Raw genomic sequence first — 22,335 nt, forward strand, 5'->3', positions numbered from 1 at the left:
TTCTAACCCGTACGAGGTACTACTGTGTATGAAACTACTTCTTAGGGCAATCTGAACCAGTAATTTTGACGGGGCGCAGCAGCGATCACTTCCAAGTATAGAATGACCTAAGTTTGGACCATACAGTACAGTATTTAGTGTATGCAACTGCCAGTGTTCCTCGTCCCTCCATCTTTCTCCATCTCCCAAGCCACGGGGCGAAACTACACAAAATGCCTCTCCATATCATTGAGAACGATGATCCCGAAACAGCTGCTTGGGGAGAACTTCCATTAGAAGTCTACTTCCTCTCTGAGTGGGAAAAACCCCATCCGGACCCCTCACAATCCAACGAGTCCCCCGCAGACCGTCGCAAACGACTTTTACGCCAATTCCTCGCATTGGGATCCGAAGGCAGAGAGGTAAACCTCCTATTATACTCAATCTGAGAATCGCGACCCTCAACTAACCCAATATTAACTTATTAGCCCTACTGGCCAGGGGATTCACCAGCTGTACCCACTGAAGCCCAAATAGACGAGATTCTTCGGCCGATACGCCCCGAGGCACTACGCACCTACGCTTGTAATACCGTGGCGGAAAAGGGCCTTTGGCTTCGTCTTTGCTACACTAATGAAGAGGCTCACAACTCTTTATGGGCCGACAATGAAGAGGCAGAATGGGTTTCCTACGATGGAGTAGTTCTCGACGACGAAAGTATCTTTGGTGGTCTGGATTTGGCAGCTGCTCTGGAAATCTTTCCTGAGCGTGTCACGAATGAGTCTGTCGATATTGAGCTTAGAGACAACGAACTCAGAGAAATAGTAGCTACCCAGCGAGAAAGTCCAGATCCTAGTGTAGAAAACTACTCTGATGAGCTGAAGGAGGAATTAGCACGAGGAAAGACAGAACGAGAAGAGAACCCTCTTTTAAGGTATGGCGAGTGTGTTGTTACTCATATCTACGTGGAGGATGAGGTGGCAACCAACGGTGGAGGTTTATTGAATGTGTTTTTAGATGATTGTGGAAATGTGGTGAGGCAGTGGCGGGTGCACAATGATGGATCGGAAGATAATTATGATGGCACCTGGTTTGAGCGTGTTTGGAAAGACGACTTTCTATCCCCCGTTGGAGAAATTGGCCCTGCTTATCATGAGGGTGGAAGCCGAGGTCCCCCATACACTATTGGAAGTCCCGGAGCTGTTGGGGAGTACGTGTAGATAGAAGATACAATTCACTACCATCTCCCTAGGTGTTGAAGGGGATTTACTCCAAAATATTTCCAGCGCTATGGAGAGAAAATGATTTAAATGTCACAGAAAGTGTAAAAGAAATTTGGATTGACAAATCTATATTCGACCTTATTCAAACAAGACTGAACACGCTCTAACTGCCAGATATTTAATTCAAGTTCGAGTCTGCTTCGTGCCCAAGCTTCGTGTTTCCGGACTCGGAGATAAACATACTCTCCCAGTCCACATCGTCTGGCAGAGGCCATCAGACATCCGGATCTGGATGCAGCTCAATACCTGAAAAGAAGAAAAAGGATTAGCCTGATCTAAGGTGAAAACTCGTGGGAACATACTCTCAATCTCCTATGCATCATTCGCTTCCATCGGCTCATCCTGGCTTCGCTTACTCCACTGAGTGGGAGCTGTTTGGTCAGCGAAGTTACTGCCGACTTAGTTGACCTTGCACATATTGTATCTTGGGCTCTTTCCAAAGCCTTGAAAAAAAAAAAGTGCAAGTTTCGGTCAAATCAAAAGTTGTTGTCTCACCCGCTTGATTTCTCATGCCCTTGCGTGTATCGTAGCAATACCCGTTACCACTCTTTGCGTACCGATAGACGTCCGGATGATTGAACAAATTTACCGCACATAGAACGCGCAAAGCTTTGCTCTCAGAAGGGTAGGTCTTTATCTGGAAATCCTGGAGCGCCATCTTGCCCCATTGATCAGGCGTATCTGAAAGACTCGTTGCGTAGGCGAGGGCCATAGTAAAATTGCGCGTGAAGTTATAGCCAAGGGTTCGGTCTGAGTTTTCCTATTCCTGAAAGACCCGGTCAGAAAAGAAAACCACTTCACAGTCATCTTGAAAGAACTTTTGGTACTCACAGTTCTGTCAATGCTATGAGCGAGCGGGATGACCTCGGGATATCGTGTCAAACGTCCAAGACAGGTGGATATGAATCATCCTCGCTTCCTCCTGGGGTCCATCTTTCATCTGTTCTTCCCTTGGGGGTTGGCTTGGACCATAGTTTCCAATCTTCGTCATCTGAATCGGCATCCCGGTCGAAGTATGCCACGTTGGTGTACAAAGTACTCAGAAGTCCTGAAATTGTCACTAAAATCATCCAAAAAGAAGATAGGCGAGTATGAATACGTACCGTTGCAATTTCCCTGCAGCGACTGCTGCCAGTCAGGCACGCAATTTGCAGTTGGAGGCCTTCTCTGTGGTCTGTATTTGGCCCCCATTCCCCGCCTTCTCCAGCTCCACCGAACGGAAACTCATCGCAGCTGATCAATCTTTTCTCGGGAGTTGCCCCGGCATCCTGATTAAGTTTCTTGTTTTCTTTGGTGCAGTACCTGTTCCTCTCTGGATCCGTGGGTTCCCAGTCTGTCCATGAGTTACATGTGTATGCGTCTCTTGAATTGCAACGGCTCGAGTCCCAAGTAAGTGTGACCCATCGCTGCTGGCGCCATCTGACGTGAACCATCTGAGGATACCGTCGCAGATACCTCTGATTACCTGAGACTGGCCATTGGTATTAACGACTTGATTCGCGGAGAAGGTTCGACAATTATCTGTGAGGGTTAACAAAAGTCCACACCCGATGTGAGTATCAATACATACAGCGCAATTCTGGAAGGGTTGGCTCCTTGTTGCCAGACTTAGGGCATGAGAACTTCTGGGAGCCGCTGAACTTGGAACTACTCGCCGTATCATTCTTTTTACCACCATCATCGTCTGCTCTTTTGAATATCACAGAACCCATATCGGGAATGGGTGTTGTAGCATTGGCTTTCTCATGATGAGAGTCGTGTAATTTGTGATGAAGGTGCATATGACTTCTGCGGTGGTGAACATGGCTCGCCGGTGGAACGTATGGCTCGAGGCCGCCATCATCCCAAACTGCGTCCTCATCATCATCGTCATGGAAAATTCCCTTTTCATCATTGGCTGGCATTATCTTGACATCTCTGTTTGAGTTGAGCGTCGCGTCGGATTCGACGTTACTGTTCTCATAGATCGTGTATTTCTGACCTGGGATGCTGTAGAGGTAGATTGGTGTGAAATGCCAGTTCCACGTTGCGAATCCTCCATAACCTAAATTGTAGTAGAGATAGGCACCGTATTTGTAGCAGTACGTAGGACTTGTGCCGGTCCTAACTGATCCAGTCACAGTAGCGGAGAAATCAAGAGTGCTGTTGAGGAAAGCAATAATCTGCGCATTCACCAAATTTCCTTTGCCCAGAACGGACGGTCCTACCTCGATACCAATCTTTGCGTTGGGGGAAACATCAATGGCAAGATTTGCGGATGCTTGTGCGGATGCGAAGAATTGCGGCTCTAGGCCAGTCTTCGGTCGCTGTTGTTGAGATTTGATGTCTGAGATCTTATCGTAGTCCTTATCACATTTAGTGCCCTCTTCGTCTTGTGGGAAGTAGAGCTCTGCACGGCCAAAGTGGACTCGGGCTCCAGCCTTGGCATGACCACTCAGAGTAACACTACCGCGAATCTGAAAAGAGTTTGAAGGGTCAGTATAGCTCTTAGAATTCCTTCTCTCACAGCACTTACCCGCCCGTATATATCCAAGCTAGGTCCAACAGTTGCAATACCCTTAATACTCAATCCAGGGTAAGAAAGTGTGTCAATCAGCTTCTTCCACTCCGAGGTTATAGGTCATGATGACGTTTCCTCCAAGGCGCAGGCCAAGGTATGTGCTTGGCTCCACACCCAAGTACCCGTAAGTATCGTCCACTCCAATGGTACGATGGTTCCGGAGAGATAGTATGCGTATGTCGCATCCATCTGAATATCAGCATCTAGGTACATCATCTCTGCATAGAAGGTTCGACGAGCACATCTGTATGGTTTGGTCAGTAATGTGAATCTCAACGTGGTGGCTGGTGGCCGAAATTAGCTCACCCTTTGACAGCTCGATACAGAAGGAAGCCCTTCTGGAATGCCGTGTTGAGGAATCCGTCATTTCCAGCTTCGACGGTATTTATTTTTTTCAACCAATCCACGAATTTACCAAACCACCGCTTGCCCAGCCCGCTTTCCGAGGTTGTTTCCATCTACTCAAAGACGCATACAGCTGGATCCTCAACCATGCTGATTTCAAACGATGGCGCTGTGAGGAACAGGGTCAACTGTTCTGGATTAAAGGAGACCTTAGGAAAGGTAAAACGATGCTCTTGTGTGGAATCATTGATGAGTTGACGAAGTCCGCTCCTGACACCACTACCATCTCCTTCTGCCAAGCTACCGACGTACGGTTAAACCACGCCACTGCGGTCCTTCGCGGCCTAATCTTAATTTGAAGATGAGTAGCTCATTCAAGCCTTCAAAGAGATCAAAGAAACGATTGATTTACCCGTCGTGGATTGCTTAGTCTAGACTAGGTGAATGTGACATTTCCAAATTCCTTCTGCGTGGTATATCAGATAACGACATGAATCGAACGCAAATATTGATTATAATTGGAAGAAATCCAATTTTATGACACAACGTAGCAAAAGCTCACATCTCCAACTCAGCATTCAATATTATGAAACACACACCGATCCCTTGATATGCTTCATTTCTTTCCACATCAATTATCAACTTCGAGGGTATGTCTCGCCAGCTCCCTCCAAATCCAAATAGCGGTCTTTCAGACACCCCATTCAGAGAGCGAAAACCAAAACACCGGCAAAGATTCCGGCGGCAGCAGCCGGATGAGCAGCAATGGATCCACCGGCGTTCAGGGAGGTAGTGGGGGCAGCAGACGAGGTTCCAGAGACAGAGCCGGAAGCAGAACCAGAGGCAGCGGTAGGCTTTGAAGTGATAACAGTTCCGGCAGAGGTGGTGGTGATGAGAGCGTTGGTGGTGGTCTCCTCAGATGAAGTGGCAGTGGTGGCAGAAGTGAGGGAGGAAGCGCCGGTTGTGGTAGAGGAGCTGTCCGAACTTCCAGTCACGTTAAACTGCTGGGATTGGGCCAGGATTCCGGTGTTCTCGGTCGAATCGGAGAGGAGATTGACCTGGTAGCCATCGCTGTGATCATTGTCAGCGTAAGTGAGCCATGAGAACGGCGTCGGGAGTGTGATGGGAAGATTTACCCAGCAGCAGCGTCGATGCCCTTGGCAGTGTAGGAGCCATCAGAAGTGTCGATTCCGGACGCAATCTTTTTGTTGACGTTGGGGTAAACGGCGTTGTTCACGAGATAGAGGTCGAATGTCGAGGGATCGGAGCTAGTTCAGATTAACGGATGGTCTAACAATTATTGGGAACATGGAGTGAACGCACTCAACGGAGGACCACTTGACAACGAAAGAGCCAGAGGCATCTATTTCAGCATCCTTCTTGGGTTCAGTCACCTGAAGAGCTACCTGAGTGTTAATAATTCCAGAATTTCCAACACAAGGTTCATGTTAGCGTGGCTTACCTCCAACAGAGATGGCAAGGGGAGCCAGAGCAAGAATAACCGAGACGCGCATATTGATAGGTATCTATTTGAGTTGGAAAGGTTGGTACAATGTATGAAGAGGTAGTGTAATTTGTAGGCGATATTCCGAACAACCTCAATGCTGGGGATGTCTCTGTTATAAGCAGTAGTCATCCAATATATAGAGCAAGAGGCGCACAAAAGGTAAGCAGATCGTCTCAAACTAATTTCTACAAGCTAGCAAGTTTTCATGAACGGTCCCATAAATCTAAACCAACACATTGCGCCGAAGAATCTTCCTATGCATCTTATTTAGGAAATAATGTCTCTGAGATGTCTCTGTGTCAAGCTGAACCCTGGACAGGAAGGCCGTCACCTGAACGAACTGATACGCATTTTGTATCCATACTTACCACTTACCTATTGTAACTGTAACAAAGTATGGTGGCAGAGGAATCCATTGTCTCCGCGGCTCGTATTGATGTTGTGATCTGCTGTGAAATTGCATGTCCACCAGTTGGAGAGCACACCGCCATGAGGCTTAGGCCGGCCATTGCGATTGGTTCGATCGAGTCCCTGCCCAAGACAAGCCACCTCGGATACCTCGGGCGGTTTTGACGTGAGTGGCGCGAACCAGGTAATGTGTTGTGGGGCTGTTTCTGTCAGACAAAATCCGCGCCGGTGAAAGATCTCGGACCCTGAAAGCTTTTTTTGGCTTCCTGATCTGCTTCTAGTAATGCCAAGACCGGTATGCGTTACCGGGTAATATTACCGTACGCCACGATCGCCGCTTTTGCCTAATACGCGCTAGCCGTATCTGAGCCACAATCCACCGATGCGGACTATCTTTCGCCGAGGACCTCGTCTGACAGATATGGTACTCGTATATTTCCTGAATTTGGATTATTTCCGCCAAGACTACGGGAGGGTCCTGCAGAAATTTGATCTGTCGCGAGTCCCCTTCGGAAGAAATTCGATTCTCTTTGAATAATACCGCCGGTTCAAACGCCTTCGTTAATTAACCGAGCATTTGGTGCAAGTTTGGAACTAGGGTTGGCAGCGAGCCAAGACGCAGCAGCCAACGTGCTTCGGGATGCCGTTCCGAGAAACAGGCCGCCAGCCGGTATCCACCCGAAGACTTGCAGCGAGCAGAATCAAGCTAGTAGACGGATACGGATGCGACCAGTCGAGTTTTCTCTAAATGGGATGAGACATGCATAATCGGGTGTTTCGCGCTACATTTTTGGAACGCTAGCGGATACGCCACCCACGAGACGGCTTTTCTCCGAGCTTGTGCGGACTAAACAGGAAAGGGAAAATGTCTTGCTAACGGGGTCAATTATCCACAGCAGTTGTCTGGCTGCGCTTAGTGACCATGAGCCCAGAGGTTTGTGGTTGTACTGTACATGACGGTTTTGGATCGCTTCGGGTATTTGATTCCAGCTCAAACTGAGTCAGTAACCGTAAATGTTCAAATCTCTGTTAATTTAAAATTAGCATCAGTGGAATAATCGGGCAAAGCAATAGAACCACGTAGAAGGCCCTTTGACTCACAAGGTTCCTGGCAAGCCATCTTTTCCAACGGCGGCCGAATCAACCCAAACCCCAACGCAAGTAGCATTGACAGGGAAATTGCCATAGCCTCGCTTGTCGATAACAACAGAAGTACGATGGTACCCTAAGATATCTTTCCACTGAGTTCCTGCGTGCTGTCGCCCGATAAACATACGCTTGTTGTTTGGGTCCCCGTTGCTGATAAGGCATACGAGGCCGGCGTGCTTGGCGTTACCATGGCGGACGAACCCTGGGCTATACTTTAGCAAGACTCGTTAGGCAAGGGGGATATGGGAATTAATGTGACATACCGATGCAATTCGGTTGGTCAAAGTAGTTTTCCTGCTCACCATACGCATAGTTCTTGCGTGCTTGCATCAAGATAGGGAGCTTGCCGTCGCAAGCCGGCTTCATTGGCTCCTCAACGTTAGCTCGTATCCCGTATAAATCCCCAAAGAAAACACAAGGGTTGCCGCCTTTTCGGAGCAGAATAAGGGAATAAGCCAGTAGTTTGAAAGAACAGGCAACTGGGGTCTAAAAATTCATCAGCTTCCTGCTTTCATCCGAGCTATTATCTTGGGACGAATCTGGTATTCTACTCACTTCGAGCATCTGGCCGGGTTGCTTTTCAGAGTTAGCCGTAAGATCCAAATTACTCGAATTGTTCCGTGAGAGCACGTACCGTATCATGGTTCGCAACGAATGTCTTCAGACATGTCAGCTTCGTAAGAATGAAGGCTGTAGAGATAACTTACCACGGCATGGTCCGGTCTCGACTGTACCAATGTTCCCTCAAAAATACCGCGGAGGTCTGATTTTGCAGAATGAGAAATACTGGAAAATTTCCGCAAAAGAGGTACATCGTATGCCAGGGCCTGGTAGTCGAGCTTTTCCAAATATTCGTGAATGTCGTAAAGGTTTCCAGTCCAATATTCCCCTATCACGAAGAATTTAGGGTTGACCTGATCTCTCACATGCTCGACAAAGGCTTTCTGAAACCTTGTCGAAATATGCTTCGCAGCATCCAGTCTCATTCCGCTGAGGGATAATGATTCAGCGATCCAAGATCCCCAATGAAGTAAGTCGTTGCGAACTTCGGGGTTTGAATGATCCAAATCAGCGAACATAAGGAAATCGTAATTTCCATTCTCATTGGAAACATCCGGCGCCCAGTTCTTATTGGGTCCAGCTATCTTGTAGATTGCGTTTTTCTCGCGCTTCTGGTCCCAATCGACACCACTGAAGTGTTGCCAGTGGTATTTCATGCAACTATATTGGTCTCTGCGGTTGGAAAAATCGAATCCTGTCCATCCCTGTATCTCAAATGGTTTGGATATCTCTTTTGTTCTCTCTGGATGCATCTTTGTAAGTCAAGGCGAGGTTGAGAAATAACAGGGACAAATACCTCGGGGGTCCACGGCAACAGCTGGAAACTCTTCTGGATAATCCGCGCCGGCTTTGTGATTTAGAACAGCATCCCAAATTACATTGACACCGAGAGATTTTGCTTGGCGTATCATTTCTTCCAGCTCTATTCGATTGCCCCATTTGGTTGAGACTGAACCTTTTTGTTCGAACTCTCCGAGATCGAAAAGATCGTATACATCATAGCCATTCCCATTTGGATCCATTCCCTTACATCCCGGTGGAATCCATATATGATCAACACCGATGGCTTGCCATTCAGACAGGACCCGTTTCAACCGGTTCCAATGACGCTTGTCAGAGGGCATGTGCCATTCAAATGCTTGCAGAATGAGCGAATTTTCTGGGCCATCCCATGAAGGGTATCGATCAAGATACTTTGCATTCTCTTTATTTCGTAATAGCGAGAGTTAGAAAACCTCCGTCATCCATGATAATTCCGCACTGACCTTCTTTCTCCAGTAGACATTTTCGCTCGCGGCGACGAGACCCGCTGAAGCACGAGAGGAAAGGAAACATGATGGTGTGACCCCAACTCATAGCATAAATTCTTCGATTTAGAGGAAGAGGTAGATTCACGATTTGCCGTGTCTCTGGGGTTGATGAGACTGGCTGCCAGAAAGCATTAGTCGAGACTGCTGCACCGCTGATTCGATATTACTTGGTGAAACAGGTGTGGGTCTTCAATACGGGTCTTCTTTCCAGGGTCCAGAGCTGAGCAGGTAAGTTCTGTGGGGCTGCGAAAATTCGATTTGTGGATTAGTCCCACATAACAGCAACGTACTGTGGTTTACACAGTATGTATTAGCCACCACGGAGCCAGATCTAAGTCCCCATGCCGTCCACAGGTATAGCCTTAGGTACAGAGGACATCATGGGCATCCCTTTTGATATTAAAATTTTTTCCTCTTGTGCATAGCGGGTAAGCACACTAGTAAGATTTACTGGTTGAGTTTTTGGAATTCGCGTGGAACGACCTTGGGAAGGGCATGGCTTCGTTAGATGGCATCAGATTGAATAAATATATGTATATATATATATAGAAGAAGGAAATAGGTATCTGGTAATTAAAGAGCACACTGCAACATCGAAAAACAAAAAATTAAAAAATGTGAAGACAGCCACGCGCAACAACGCTTAACCCAGCACCGCAGTTACAGCTAAGCTCCATCTTTCGAGTTCAAATTGCTGCTAGTGCAATGACTATCATACTTGATAGACCGAGCAGAGCCCATGTCGTGGACTTCAGGCTTCCATGAAGAGTGAATCCATGAGAGCTTGCAGCATGGTAGCCTGTCTTGAGCTCGACGAGTGAGATGTTGGCAGATGAATAACCACAGAGGCCACTGCCCTCGAGATATTTTGTGGGGTAGAAAACACGAGGTTCTCCAGCATCCATGTCTACCTGCAATTCGCCTTGGCTGTCAACGGTGTAATTTTTGCAATTAAGCACCTCCGTAACATGCGTGCCAGCATTGAAGCTAAATGGCAAAGTCATGGAGTATGGTTTACCCGATGCTCCCTGGTTTGAAAGAAGAAGAAGAACCTGAAGCCCTTCGGTGCCCTTGACAAAAGCAAGCTCACTTCCACCTTGGAAGACGGCCCGGGAATGGATTTTCACATAGTCGCTGTCCAGCTTTTGAGCCTGTTTTCTGATGGCATTGAGCTTCGCGATCAGCTTGTAAAGAACGGAATCTGTGTTGTATTTGGAAAGCCAGAGAGCCTGGCGGTTCAGCGGAGTTGCTGAGCCCTTCAAATGTTGTTCCTGGCCTTGATAAATCATCGGTATGCCATCGAAAAGGATCGTAAAAACCAGGATATTCTTGGCAAGCTGTATCGTGAAAAAATGGATGAGTTAGTATTGATTGCATTTTGAATATGACAAAGGATTCACACGTACTGTAATGTCGTCATTGAAACTAGCAATGCGTTCAACGTCGTGATTTTCTGAAAAGGAAACGAGGGCTGTGACGTCCGGACAAGATGTCTTCATCTCAATGACTTTGTATGCGAGATCGGATATATTTCCCTTTGTGAACGCCTCCAACATTGAAAAGTAGATTGGGTAGTTCGGAACACTGCCAATGTATTTCTTTTGATAGTCACAGACAGTACTGACTTCCCTCTGAAGAACTTCTCCGGTCATGAACACGTCGGTGGAGCTATCAAAGTTCTTCAAAAACCCGGGGCTAACATGCTTGGCGGCGTCAATTCGAAGCCCATCGATAGAATAAGTGTGCATCGTTTCCTGTGCCCAATCCTCAAGCAGGGTTTGGACATCTTGGTGCTCCGTAAAGAGATCAGGGAGAGGCACATATTTATCGCCTGTTTGACAAAGTTGGGCATTCGTATAGTTGTTCCAGTCTGTGATTTTGCAGTAGGGATGGAAGTAATCAGCCTTGTTGAACGGTGTAAAGGCCGAGTAGTCGATGTTCGTAGCCGGATTGCTCCCGTTGGTGATGTACGCCATGTTGTTGATGACCGTGTCCATCATCAAATACATTCCCCGTGAGTGTACAGCATCGCTGAGGTCAAGGAGGTCTTGCTTTGTCCCAAAATGGGCGTTCAGCGAATAGAGATTCAACGGCCAGTATCCGTGATAGGCTTCACCATAGTAAACCCGACCCTCGACATTTTCGATAATGGGGGATATCATCACAGCATCGAAGCCCATTCCTTGTATATAGTCGAGGCGATCAATAGTTCCTCTCCATGTTCCTCCGCAATAGAGCCCAGCCGTTGTGTTGCATGGTGAAGTTGTCGAGCCGTCTGTGCGAGCGAAACGATCCGTCATGGTCTGGTAAATCGATCTTGTTTTCCATTCGGAGACCCCAGCAGCTACTGAGAGCCGAAAGAGACAGAGGAGAAGAAAGAACGCTGCCAATCGGCAGGGATTCTGTGATGTTCGCATTTTCTTTCATTAAGGAGTCATGAATAGGACGAGAAGCCGCAAGAAGATGGAACCAGGGGGGGAGGAAATTTCCGAAGGGGGACATCGGACACGGATCCGAATGAGGTGTTGGACAAATAATGAGCGCTATCGGCCGAAGTCAAAAAATGAGTGTGATTGTCATTGAAGGAAACGAAAGTGGCCGACCCCAGACGAGTCAATAGAGTGTCAAAGTTGAGTGGAGGTGAAGAAATGGGGGATCCGGTGCAAGGCACGGCAGACTCCGGCCCCGCGTCTTTGTGCCGATCCATCGCTCGCTAGTGTAGAACTAGTACTTCATGCGGACAAAATTCCATAGTCTCGTGGCGCGAGTTTTGACTTGGAACCTAGCTCAATTTGGATCCAGGGTTGATGGTTTGGTTGGTAATGAGAATTCGACCTCCTAAAGAGACCGAACCCCCAAGCCAAGGGATATGGCAACTCAGAGCTCTCATTTCAAAGAGTTTGAGGTATGGTAGGATAAGCAAAATTAACGTGTTAAGTTCGCTTGTCAGGCCCACTGCCATCCACTATGCCGATGGAGATTCTGCGAACAAGTTGAAAAAAGGCCAAGCAGATCCTGGTCCATCGGATATGATGCGAATTGTGATTTCTGTGCATCGTTAGTGGCTAGTAGAACGGCGACTCCGGGAGAAATCCTCGACTTCCCTGAATTTTGGCGGTATCCATCCACCATCTAATCCATAAAGGTCCGGAGCCCGAGACAACCTTCCATTGTGTGGTGAAAAAGTGTCTTGTTCTCATTTCCACCCACCCAGATACTAAACCTAAATTTAGCCGGCGCAAACAAACGTTAGTAATGAGTGGTTTTGTTACATAACCAATGCTTGATTCATGTTATGAAATCTGAGACACCTCAAAAGCAGTGTGGGTACATGTACAGCTCACTCACAGAACAGCGCACAACTCACCAGTCGGACGAAAGGTACCGATGATATAATTTAAAAAAAGTAAAGTCCATGATAGCCATGGGTGTAATTCCAGGGGCAAGTAATAAGCAAAAAAGCAGTGCCTTGAGGTAATTTAACGACGACGCGAAGTTACGGAACAGAAGGTTCCATAAGGGACGTTCTGCGGCTGGCGGAGATATGTTACCAGAATCGGATGAAGGTCCACTTTCGGCGAACTTTCGAGGCTGTACAAATACATGTACAGGGTCGCAAAATTACAAACAACCGTGCGCCACACCAGGTGGCTATTATGCTTATCTAGCCCCTAGTCATACAGATCAGCAATTTTGAAGCTAGTGTTTCGTTTTTAATACGGAGCACCGTCATAACGCAACCGCCATACATGGGATTTGTGAGAAGACAACGGTCGAGGTCGACACTACTCTTTGGTGGTCTGCTTCCTCTCGGGCAATAACATATTCATGTGTGTAAATAAAGTCCAGGTATTATAGTGCAGCGGCTTCGCGGGTTAACTACTTAATTATGGCAGTGTTGGAAGACTCAATGTGGTTCACGAACAATTTGCATAATTTTCTTTTTCCTTCTTTACCGTAGGCATTTAGCATTTCATTCATTTTACCACGAGTACTGCAAGGCGAGTATCGTAGCAATTTTCAGTGTAATTTTGGTCCCTGGACATAACAACCGACCCACGGTTTCACGGCTAGAAACTGAGACCCTAGTGGAGCATTCTATTCTATCTTTCCTTCTCCACCAGATTCGCTCAACATTGCCAACTGGAAGGATCGAAATCTTAGCCCAAACCAAGATCAGCCAATCGGTGGACCCGTCAGATCCATGAGTGACCGTGCCATCCGAATCCCGAATCCTGTAGGGCTCGAGTTTCACTTGCTATCGGTAAATACAATCCGCAAGTGGATAATTGCGACCCGAACCATCACTCTGTATCCAAAAGTCTCCAGGAATACGAGCGACTAGATCAGCCAATTCGCTCAGATCGCCTGAGCTCACTGCTATCACAGCTGCCACGCTTGTCAGCACTAGGTAGTGGACGATGAAGTCGACGATTATTATGTTCATCTTGTAAGATTCCCGCATGGCAGCGCTGTTATCCATTCTAGTTCCGTGCATTTACCTACTAGTCATCGGTAACTACCAGTAGATCCTTGACGCAGTGGACCGGTATTACCAGACTAATTTGGACTGGTATGAGAGCCCTACGTGCCTTTTTTAGACAGAGCAGGATCAGAGCAGGGCCTTTCTGCGGCTTCGACCGACATGAGACAGCGAGATTTACTACTCTCGGCGTATACCCGGGAATTCGCCTTCCACGCGACTGTGGGTTCCTGGTTCAGGGAGCCCAACGTGCGAGAAGAGTGGGCTTCGGGGCTAGCCGTGGTCAAATCAGATCTAATTCATCCCCAAACTAAACAAAATCATCGTAATTTAGCATGGAATAACGGGCCTATGCCTCTTTCGACGGCTTATGGGTATCAATGCCAAGATCTATTCTGAGAACCAGCCTCCCCAAACTGTCTCAATTCGCGTAGTGAGAATAGATTGTCCCGGGTTTATTTTTGTGCAGCCATGCAAAGTTAAAGACGAGGCTGCTTATCTGACAAAACCGTCAGGTCCTGCCTCATTTTGCGTTGGACTTGTTTTCTCATACTCTTCGTTCTCTCTTCAGCGTGCATCCTTTGCGTGAAGACTGGCGTTATCCTTCACTCTCGTTTCTTCTACCGCCCAGTCGATTGTTGCAATCGAACTCTGACGGTTTCACACTCTTAATCGATCGGTTCCACCCACTTCCTGTGAGCTCTCTCAGAGTCGACGAGAATTGCGCGCACATTAGATACCTCAATTCACATTCGCGACCTCTTACCCCATCTCACTTCCATGGCCGCTAGAGGGGTTTAGTAGTCACTCATTCTGCATATCGCCTGTCAGAAGCCATGCGGTGGTTATTATCAGGCGGACTGTCCGCGCTCTTCGCCTTGACCGCAACATGTTGGCCGTATGATGAGTCTCTGTTGCAGTACAACCTTAATCAAAACAAGACGGCGACGAATCCCACCGACTACTGGGGAGAATGGCCAAATCATGTTGGGAAATACCACAAATCCCCAGATAACTGGCGATTCCCTTTCTACACTCTCTTCCTGGATCGCTTCGTCAACGGAGACCCCACCAACGACAACATCAACGGCACACAGTTTGAACATGACCTCAATTCAAATCAAATGCGCCATGGAGGCGATGTTGCCGGTCTTGTCGATACCCTGGACTACCTTCAGGGAATGGGAATCAAGGTGCGTGTCAATGTTGGGCATTGTTAGCGTGGGTTTAACATTTACTTAGGGTCTTTATCTCGCCGGTACCGCCTTAATGAATCAGCCTTGGGGTTTCGACGGCTACTCTGCTCTGGACACCACCTTGCTGGATCAGCACTATGGTACTCTCCAGGTTTGGCGCGATGCGATTACCGAAATCCACAAGCGTGGCATGTACGTCGTGTTCGACAACACGATCGCAACGTAAGGCCCTTTGGAACCCATCAACAGTCGCAACAGAACACAAGCGCTAACCGAACGTCTAGCATGGGCGACTTGATTGGATTCGACGGCCATCTCAATACTACGACGCCTTTTTCCGAGAAAGAATACAAGACCCAGTGGAAAAGCGACCGCCGTTACGTCGATTTCGACATTGGAAACTCATATAACGACTCTTGCAACTACCCTCGATTCTGGTTTGAGAACGGATACCCTGTCAACGAGACCCAAACCTCGGCTTTGGTCGGCTGCTATGATAGTGATTTCGATCAATACGGTGATATCGAGGCTTTCGGCGTGTACCCCGACTGGAAACGCCAGCTTGCCAAGTTCGCATCCGTACAGGACCGTCTTCGTGAATGGAACCCGTCTGTCCGCGACAGATTAATTCGCCACTCCTGTATGGTGATTGCCTCTCTGGATATCGACGGTTTCCGATACGATAAAGCTACACAAGCAACGGTCGAAGCCCTTGGGGAGATGTCAGCAGCCTACCGCGAATGCGCTCGTGCTGTGGGCAAGGAGAATTTCTTCATCGCTGGTGAAATCACTGGTGGAGATGCCTTTGGATCTATCTACCTTGGACGTGGCAGACAGCCAAACCAGCTACCGGATAGCTACATCGAGTCGATGAAATTGACGAACGAGTCCGATTCGCAATACTTCCTTCGTGAGATTGGTCATGAAGCGATTGACGGAGCCGCCTTCCACTACTCGATTTACCGTATCCTCACACGCTTCTTGGGAATGGACGGCCAGCTGTCCGCCGGCTTCGATTTGCCTGTTGACTGGGTCCAGGCTTGGAATCATATGATGCAATCGAACGACCTCATCAACCCGAATACCGGAAAGTTTGACCCGCGGCACATGTTTGGTGCAACCAACCAGGATGTCTTCCGTTGGCCTGCAATTCACCATGGTATCGAAAGACAGCTTCTGGGCTCCTTTATCACTACTTTGCTTCTGCCCGGCATTCCGCTGATGCTCTGGGGTGAGGAGCAGGCTTTCTATGTCCTCGATGCAACTGCCTCGAACTATATCTACGGACGTCAATCAATGTCACCTGCTACAGCTTGGAGAACCCACGGCTGCTTCGAGTTGGACTCGTCCCAGTACTACAAGTGGCCTATCGAGGCTGGTCGCCTCGGATGTCATAACGAGTCTGTCGCCTACGACCACCGCGACCCGACGCACCCCGTCCGCAACATCATGAAACATATGTTTCAACTCCGCGAACAGTTCCCTGTTCTGAACGACGGTTATACTATTACGCAATTGGCAAACAATACCGAGAATGTCTACTACCCCGGTTCCAATGGCACAGCAACCGAGACTGGAATTTGGTCTGTTGTCCGAGACGTCAATGTCGATATCCAAGATCTGGGCTCCGACTCTGCCAATAAGCCCGTGTGGCTTGTTTATCAAAACGTCAACCGCACAATGGACTGGAAATTTGATTGTTCTGATAACGATACCGCCCTTATTGCTCCATTTGATGCCGGCACTACAGTCAAAAACCTCTTCTATCCTCACGATGAAATTAAGCTCGAGGCCAGTGCGAAAAAGCTTGGCTTGAACGGATCATCTGAGTATAACGGCTGCGTTCCCAAGTTGACCATGGATGCTTATGAATTCCGAGCCTACGTTCCTCAAGATCAGTTCAAAAAGCCTCGATCCATGGTGACGAAGTTCACCCCCGGCCATGATATGCCAATCATCTCCACGGTAGCTCCCAATGAGTCCGAGGACCTGGATGTTGAGTTGTTCTTCTCGGAAGAAATGGACTGTGATTCCATTACCAACAGTCTTTCCTTGAAGTCGTCCACTGAAAATGGCAAGATTGCAAAGATCAACAATTCGACCGTTAACTGCAAGACCATCGACGCAACAGAAACCTCATGGACGGCTCAGATTCCCAGCGTTTTTGCGTGGACTGCCAAATTGACTGGTGTCTATAACGGAGTGCACCGATTGACTCTAAAAAACGCAAGCAATGTCCACGGAAATTCCTCAACGGATGCAGTCGATCATTTCCTGTTCAGAATCGGCCAGATTGATAATCCCATGGTCTTTACAACTGCGAACTACTCAACCAGTCTTCTTCATCAACATGAGCACAACGGCACTCTCTTCATCCAGCATCACGCTGCTGGAGCTGACAAGTATCGTTATTCCACCAACTGGGGTACGACTTTCTCGGACTGGATGACCTACAATGGTGGAAATGACACTATTGAGACTCTTCCGTGGTCGGGTACCAAGAAGCAAAACTGGAAGGGCGAGCACCTGCGTGTGGAGTACTGGAGCAGTTTGACTGGAAGCAGCGATTACATGCAGGAGGGCGATACAAACTGGTATTCCGACGTCCCTCGACGCTACCCCCACGCGTTTTTCAACGGTCCATACAATCAGTACGGCTATGACGCTGGTCTTGACAACGTGATCGAGCTCGACACCAAAGATGGATACTGGAAGTATCATTTCACCTCCGAATGGCCTGCGGTTGGACAGCTTAACATCTGGGGCATCAACCCAGATGGAAAGCCTGACCAGAGCTGGGTTCTGGGTGATGCTGATGGCGATAAAATCTTGGATCGCATGCCTCCGTCTTCTCTCTCCGACACAGTCCTCAACATCACCAAGCCACCACCATCTCCTTACGTCTCCTGGAAGCTTTATATTAACGACGCGACTCAAAGCTACACCTTCATTCCAGTCGGCTCTCAGACCCCCCAGATCATCATGTTTGTTCTATTCTGGATCATTCCGGTGCTCACTGGAGCTGCCTGTGTCTATATCTTCATGAAGTCCTTCTACAAGGTCAAATTCAATGAGAATGGAGTCACTGAGAAGTCGCGACTGGGCCCTATGGTTTTTCTGAAGAAGCTGAAGCCCTCAGGCTCTACCGAGAAAGACTACGTCAATCCTCTTATGCGTCTCGCGAACAAGTCTGGTTTCATGCAGAGCACTACGGCTCTAGGTGCAGCTGCCTCAGCAGCCAAGCGACGCATGGTCCTCATCGCAACAATGGAGTACGATATTGAGGACTGGGCTATTAAGATCAAAATCGGCGGGCTTGGTGTTATGGCTCAGCTTATGGGAAAGACTCTTGGCCACCAGGACTTGATTTGGGTTGTACCCTGCGTCGGTGGTGTCGATTATCCAGTTGACCAGGAGGCAGAGCCCATGACGGTGAAGATCCTTGACAAGGAATATCAAGTCAAGGTTCAGTATCACGTCTTGAAGAATATCACTTACGTCCTACTCGACGCCCCTGTCTTCCGTCAACAATCGAAGTCTGAACCGTACCCAGCACGCATGGACGACCTCGACAGCGCGGTTTACTACTCTGCTTGGAACCAGTGTATCGCTCAAGCGATCAAGCGTTTCCCTATCGACCTCTACCACATCAATGACTACCATGGATCGGTCGCTCCTCTCTACCTTCTCCCAGAGACCATTCCTGCTTGTTTGTCATTGCACAACGCTGAATTCCAGGGTCTCTGGCCAATGCGCACCCAGAAGGAGAGACGCGAGGTCTGCTCCGTTTTCAATCTTGATGAGGATATTGCCCGCCGCTATGTCCAGTTTGGTGAGGTCTTCAACCTGCTCCACGCAGGTGCCAGCTATCTCCGTGTTCAACAACAGGGTTTCGGTGCAGTCGGTGTCTCTAAAAAATATGGAAAACGGTCTTATGCTCGTTACCCTATCTTCTGGGGTCTTCGCAAAGTTGGCAATCTCCCGAATCCTGATCCTTCTGATGTTGGTGAATGGACTCGTCAACCCGCTAAGAACAAGGATGAAGATATCCTAGTCGATGCTGAGTATGAGGCTAGTCGTGGTGAGCTGAAGCGTCAAGCCCAGGAATGGGCTGGTCTTGAGCAAAACCCCGACGCCGACCTACTTGTGTTCGTTGGTCGCTGGTCGATGCAGAAGGGTGTTGATCTGATCGCCGATGCCATGCCTGCTGTTCTGGAGGCACGACCTAATGTGCAAGTGATCTGTATTGGTCCTGTGATTGATCTTTATGGAAAATTCGCCGCCCTCAAACTTGGTCGCATGATGGAGGTTTACCCTGGCCGTGTCTTTTCGAAGCCTGAATTCACTGCTCTCCCGCCGTTTATCTTCTCTGGTGCAGAGTTCGCTCTCATCCCGTCCAGAGATGAGCCTTTCGGCCTTGTTGCAGTCGAGTTTGGTCGTAAGGGAGCCTTGGGTATTGGAGCCCGTGTCGGTGGCCTGGGTCAGATGCCAGGCTGGTGGTACAACGTGGAATCAACCTCGACCTCTCATTTGCTGGTTCAATTTAAGCTGGCTATCGAGGCTGCTCTGAATTCCAAGCAAGACACCCGTGCTATGATGCGTGCTAGATCTGCCAAGCAGCGTTTTCCCGTTGCACAGTGGGTGGAAGACCTTGAAATTCTGCAGTCTACTGCCATTGCAGTCCACGAGAGAGAGGTTGCTAAGGGCCACGGACGTCCTCTGACCTCTTCTGGAACTAGCACACCAAATGGTGCCTCTGTTTCCCACCGCCCATCTCCGATGTCAATGTCAATGAGCCCATTGCCTTCGCCTGGAATGCTGCATTCTCGAGAGAGCAGCTACTCCACTCTTAATCAAATCAAGGGCCTCGAATCACCGAAGCCAGTGTCCTACAGCAGAGATACGAGTCCATACGAGACTGAGAAGCCGAAGTCCGGCCTCAGCCGCTCGCTCTCTCTTGGTGTTCGCTCGGGTCCTGGACATCGCAGTCGTCGTGGTCGTCACAACCCAACAGAAGCGGCCGTTGATGAGCAGGAGAACGAGAGCTCTAGCGAGTCCAATAGTCACGATGAGGAAAGCAGTGATGAGGACAGAGCCCACAGCATCTATGGCGATGATGAGTACACTATCACACCTGCGGAGGTGGAGCAGGGTCGTCAACAGCAGCAAATTGGATCGGCGTTGCCTTCGCCCACGCGTCGCCTCAGCGAGGAGTCCACGCATGCCAGATTCCTCATTCCCCCTACCAGCCCTGGAACACCCAAAGCCACACCCGATCAGCTTCTGCTGCCCCCTTCCAAGCCATTTTCCGAGTCCAACCGTTACAGCAGCGCGTCTGTTCTTTCGCTGGACTCCGTCGTGGGTGATAAGAAAGACTTTAAGCTCCAGAAGGTCGATCCGTTCTTCACTGATGGCACTGGTGAATACTATCATGATTTCGAGGCCAGACTCAAAGATCTCAATGGGTCTAATTCCGAAGCTGATCTCTGCATTGAAGAATTCTTGATCAAGAGTGAACAAGAATGGTTCGATCGATTCCGCAATGCAAAACTGGGTCGCCGTAACCCCAAGTCACCGACCCCGTCTGTGTTCCGTGGAAGACATAACGCTTCACCGGCTGCAGAGTCTTACAACGATGAGGCCCTCTCACATATCGCCCTCAGCGAAAGTGACAGTGAGGATGACGAGTTCCTCCTCGGTAAAGATTATGTTCCCCCGACTGGTCTCAGGAAGTGGATGCAGATCAAGATCGGCGACTGGCCGGTTTACTCGATCTTCCTTGCCTTGGGTCAAATCATCGCCGCCAACTCTTACCAAATCACTTTGCTTACCGGCGAAGTTGGTGAAAGTGCCGAGAAGCTCTATGGTATTGCCACCACATATGCCATCACCTCTGTTTGCTGGTGGCTTGTGTACCGCTATTTCAAGTCTGTTGTTTGTCTTTCAACTCCCTGGTTTTTCTACGGCCTTGCTTTCCTCCTGATTGGATCTGCTCATTGGGAGGTCAGCTCGTTCAGTCGTGGCTGGATTCAGAACATCGGGAGTGGATGCTACGCTGCTGCTTCTTCCAGTGGATCCATCTTCTTCGCATCAAATTTTGGTGACGAGGGCGGTGCCCCGGTTGAGACCTGGATCTTCCGTGCCTGCCTCATTCAAGGTATCCAACAAGCCTACGTTATTGGTCTTTGGTACTGGGGCTCGACCCTCACCAAGGCTTCCAGCGACGGCCTGTTGAACTCCGACACCATGATATCCAACACCTGGAAGATGTCGTAAGTATTCCTCACTTCTTTGGGCTCGACCGCGTGCTAACTACCTGCTAGTGCCATTTGCTATCCTATCGCCGTTTTCCTTTGGGGCATTGGTCTCCTTCTGGTGTTCGGTCTGCCAAACTACTACCGTCAAAAGCCCGGCAAGGTCCCGTCATTCTACAAGTCTCTTTTCCGTCGAAAAATCGTCCTTTGGAACTTCGTCGCTGTCATTCTTCAGAACTTCTTCCTCAGTGCGCCATATGGCCGTAATTGGAGCTGTAAGTACCGCCCTGAATTGTTTTATTCAAATCAGCAACTAACAATTCTGTTTAGTCTTGTGGGGCTCTTCTCATGCCCACGCCTGGCAAATTGTCATTTTGTGTATTATCTTCTTCGGCGTCGTCTGGTGTGTCTTCCTCTACGTCGTCAGCAGATTCTCCAAGAAGCACAGTTGGTTCCTTCCCGTCTTCGCGTGTGGTTTGGGCGCACCTCGCTTCATCCAAATCTGGTGGGGTATCTCAGGCATCGGCTATTACCTCCCTTGGGTAGCCGGCGGATACACCGGAGGTGCTCTCGCATCCCGCAGTCTTTGGCTGTGGCTAGGAGTATTGGATTCCATCCAAGGAGTTGGGTTCGGTGTCATTCTTCTTCAAACTCTGACACGAGTCCACATGTGTTTTGCACTCATTGCCTCACAAGTTCTTGGCTCTATTGCAACAATCTGCGCTCGCGCATTTGGACCTAATAATGTCGGGCCGGGCCCGATCAGTCCGGATATGACAAAGGGTGCCGGTGAACTGGCAAACGCTTGGTTCTGGGTTTCCCTAAGCTGTCAACTTCTGATATGGTCAGTGCCTTTCTCTAAATCCCCATGAAACGCGTCCAGGGATAGAATGCTAACGTGTCCTCTCATATAGCGCCGGTTTCTTGTTATTCTTCCGCAAAGAGCAACTTTCCAAGCCATAGATAGCTTTTCAATGTTCTTATAATATGTTCTCGTGATGCTAAGACATCAAGAATATAATGTCAACCTAGACCTCTTTCTTTTATATAATTATTTTCAAAGACACCGCTTCAAATCTGATTGCTTTCAAGAAATCTGGAAGATAGGTCTCCGATAATCAGTCATAGCACCGCATTAGCAACCCCAAGTCTTCTCAATATCTCTGCTCGTCAACGAGGGCTCACCTGAGGTCTGCTTATGAAGAATCAATTAGTGAATCAAGGTTCTTTTGCCTCACATATACTTAATGTACTCGACATGATAATGTGAGGTGGTCCGAACATGCATCGTGCTCTCCAT

General features: G+C 48.6%; 6 protein-coding genes across 6 annotated transcripts; 2 read left to right on the forward strand and 4 right to left on the reverse strand.

The window, feature by feature from the left end:
• Positions 1-212: 212 nt before the first annotated feature.
• N7532_008526 (uncharacterized protein) lies at positions 213-1,199 on the forward strand (the record flags this gene model as incomplete). Its single annotated transcript, XM_056621018.1, has 2 exons — positions 213-401; positions 468-1,199. The coding sequence occupies 2 exons, from the start codon at positions 213-215 to the stop codon at positions 1,197-1,199; spliced, it is 921 nt and encodes a 306-aa protein (XP_056471824.1).
• Positions 1,200-1,574: 375 nt separating this feature from the next.
• Positions 1,575-4,280, reverse strand: N7532_008527 (uncharacterized protein; the record flags this gene model as incomplete). Its single annotated transcript, XM_056621019.1, has 7 exons — positions 1,575-1,633; positions 1,758-2,022; positions 2,366-2,595; positions 2,833-3,718; positions 3,778-3,867; positions 3,937-4,066; positions 4,129-4,280. The coding sequence occupies 7 exons, from the start codon at positions 4,278-4,280 to the stop codon at positions 1,575-1,577; spliced, it is 1,812 nt and encodes a 603-aa protein (XP_056471825.1).
• Positions 4,281-4,871: 591 nt separating this feature from the next.
• Positions 4,872-5,681, reverse strand: N7532_008528 (GPI anchored serine-threonine rich family protein; the record flags this gene model as incomplete). Its single annotated transcript, XM_056621020.1, has 4 exons — positions 4,872-5,238; positions 5,304-5,435; positions 5,491-5,569; positions 5,630-5,681. The coding sequence occupies 4 exons, from the start codon at positions 5,679-5,681 to the stop codon at positions 4,872-4,874; spliced, it is 630 nt and encodes a 209-aa protein (XP_056471826.1).
• Positions 5,682-7,083: 1,402 nt separating this feature from the next.
• On the reverse strand, positions 7,084-9,127 carry N7532_008529 (alpha-amylase; the record flags this gene model as incomplete). Its single annotated transcript, XM_056621021.1, has 8 exons — positions 7,084-7,108; positions 7,184-7,433; positions 7,495-7,717; positions 7,787-7,807; positions 7,866-7,889; positions 7,939-8,534; positions 8,589-8,996; positions 9,058-9,127. The coding sequence occupies 8 exons, from the start codon at positions 9,125-9,127 to the stop codon at positions 7,084-7,086; spliced, it is 1,617 nt and encodes a 538-aa protein (XP_056471827.1).
• A 661-nt stretch (positions 9,128-9,788) lies between these two features.
• N7532_008530 (alpha-amylase) lies at positions 9,789-11,402 on the reverse strand (the record flags this gene model as incomplete). The annotated part of the gene is made up of 2 exons (XM_056621022.1): positions 9,789-10,439; positions 10,509-11,402. 2 exons carry the CDS (start codon positions 11,400-11,402, stop codon positions 9,789-9,791), a joined length of 1,545 nt encoding a protein of 514 aa, XP_056471828.1.
• Positions 11,403-14,421: 3,019 nt separating this feature from the next.
• On the forward strand, positions 14,422-21,998 carry N7532_008531 (alpha-1-3-glucan synthase; the record flags this gene model as incomplete). The annotated part of the gene is made up of 6 exons (XM_056621023.1): positions 14,422-14,778; positions 14,828-15,003; positions 15,066-21,053; positions 21,105-21,310; positions 21,366-21,879; positions 21,950-21,998. 6 exons carry the CDS (start codon positions 14,422-14,424, stop codon positions 21,996-21,998), a joined length of 7,290 nt encoding a protein of 2,429 aa, XP_056471829.1.
• Positions 21,999-22,335: the final 337 nt, after the last annotated feature.

The sequence above is a fragment of the Penicillium argentinense genome (assembly GCF_028826775.1).
Source record: "Penicillium argentinense strain IBT 30761 chromosome Unknown utg000009l_segment0_segment0, whole genome shotgun sequence".
Classification (NCBI taxonomy): domain Eukaryota; kingdom Fungi; phylum Ascomycota; class Eurotiomycetes; order Eurotiales; family Aspergillaceae; genus Penicillium; species Penicillium argentinense.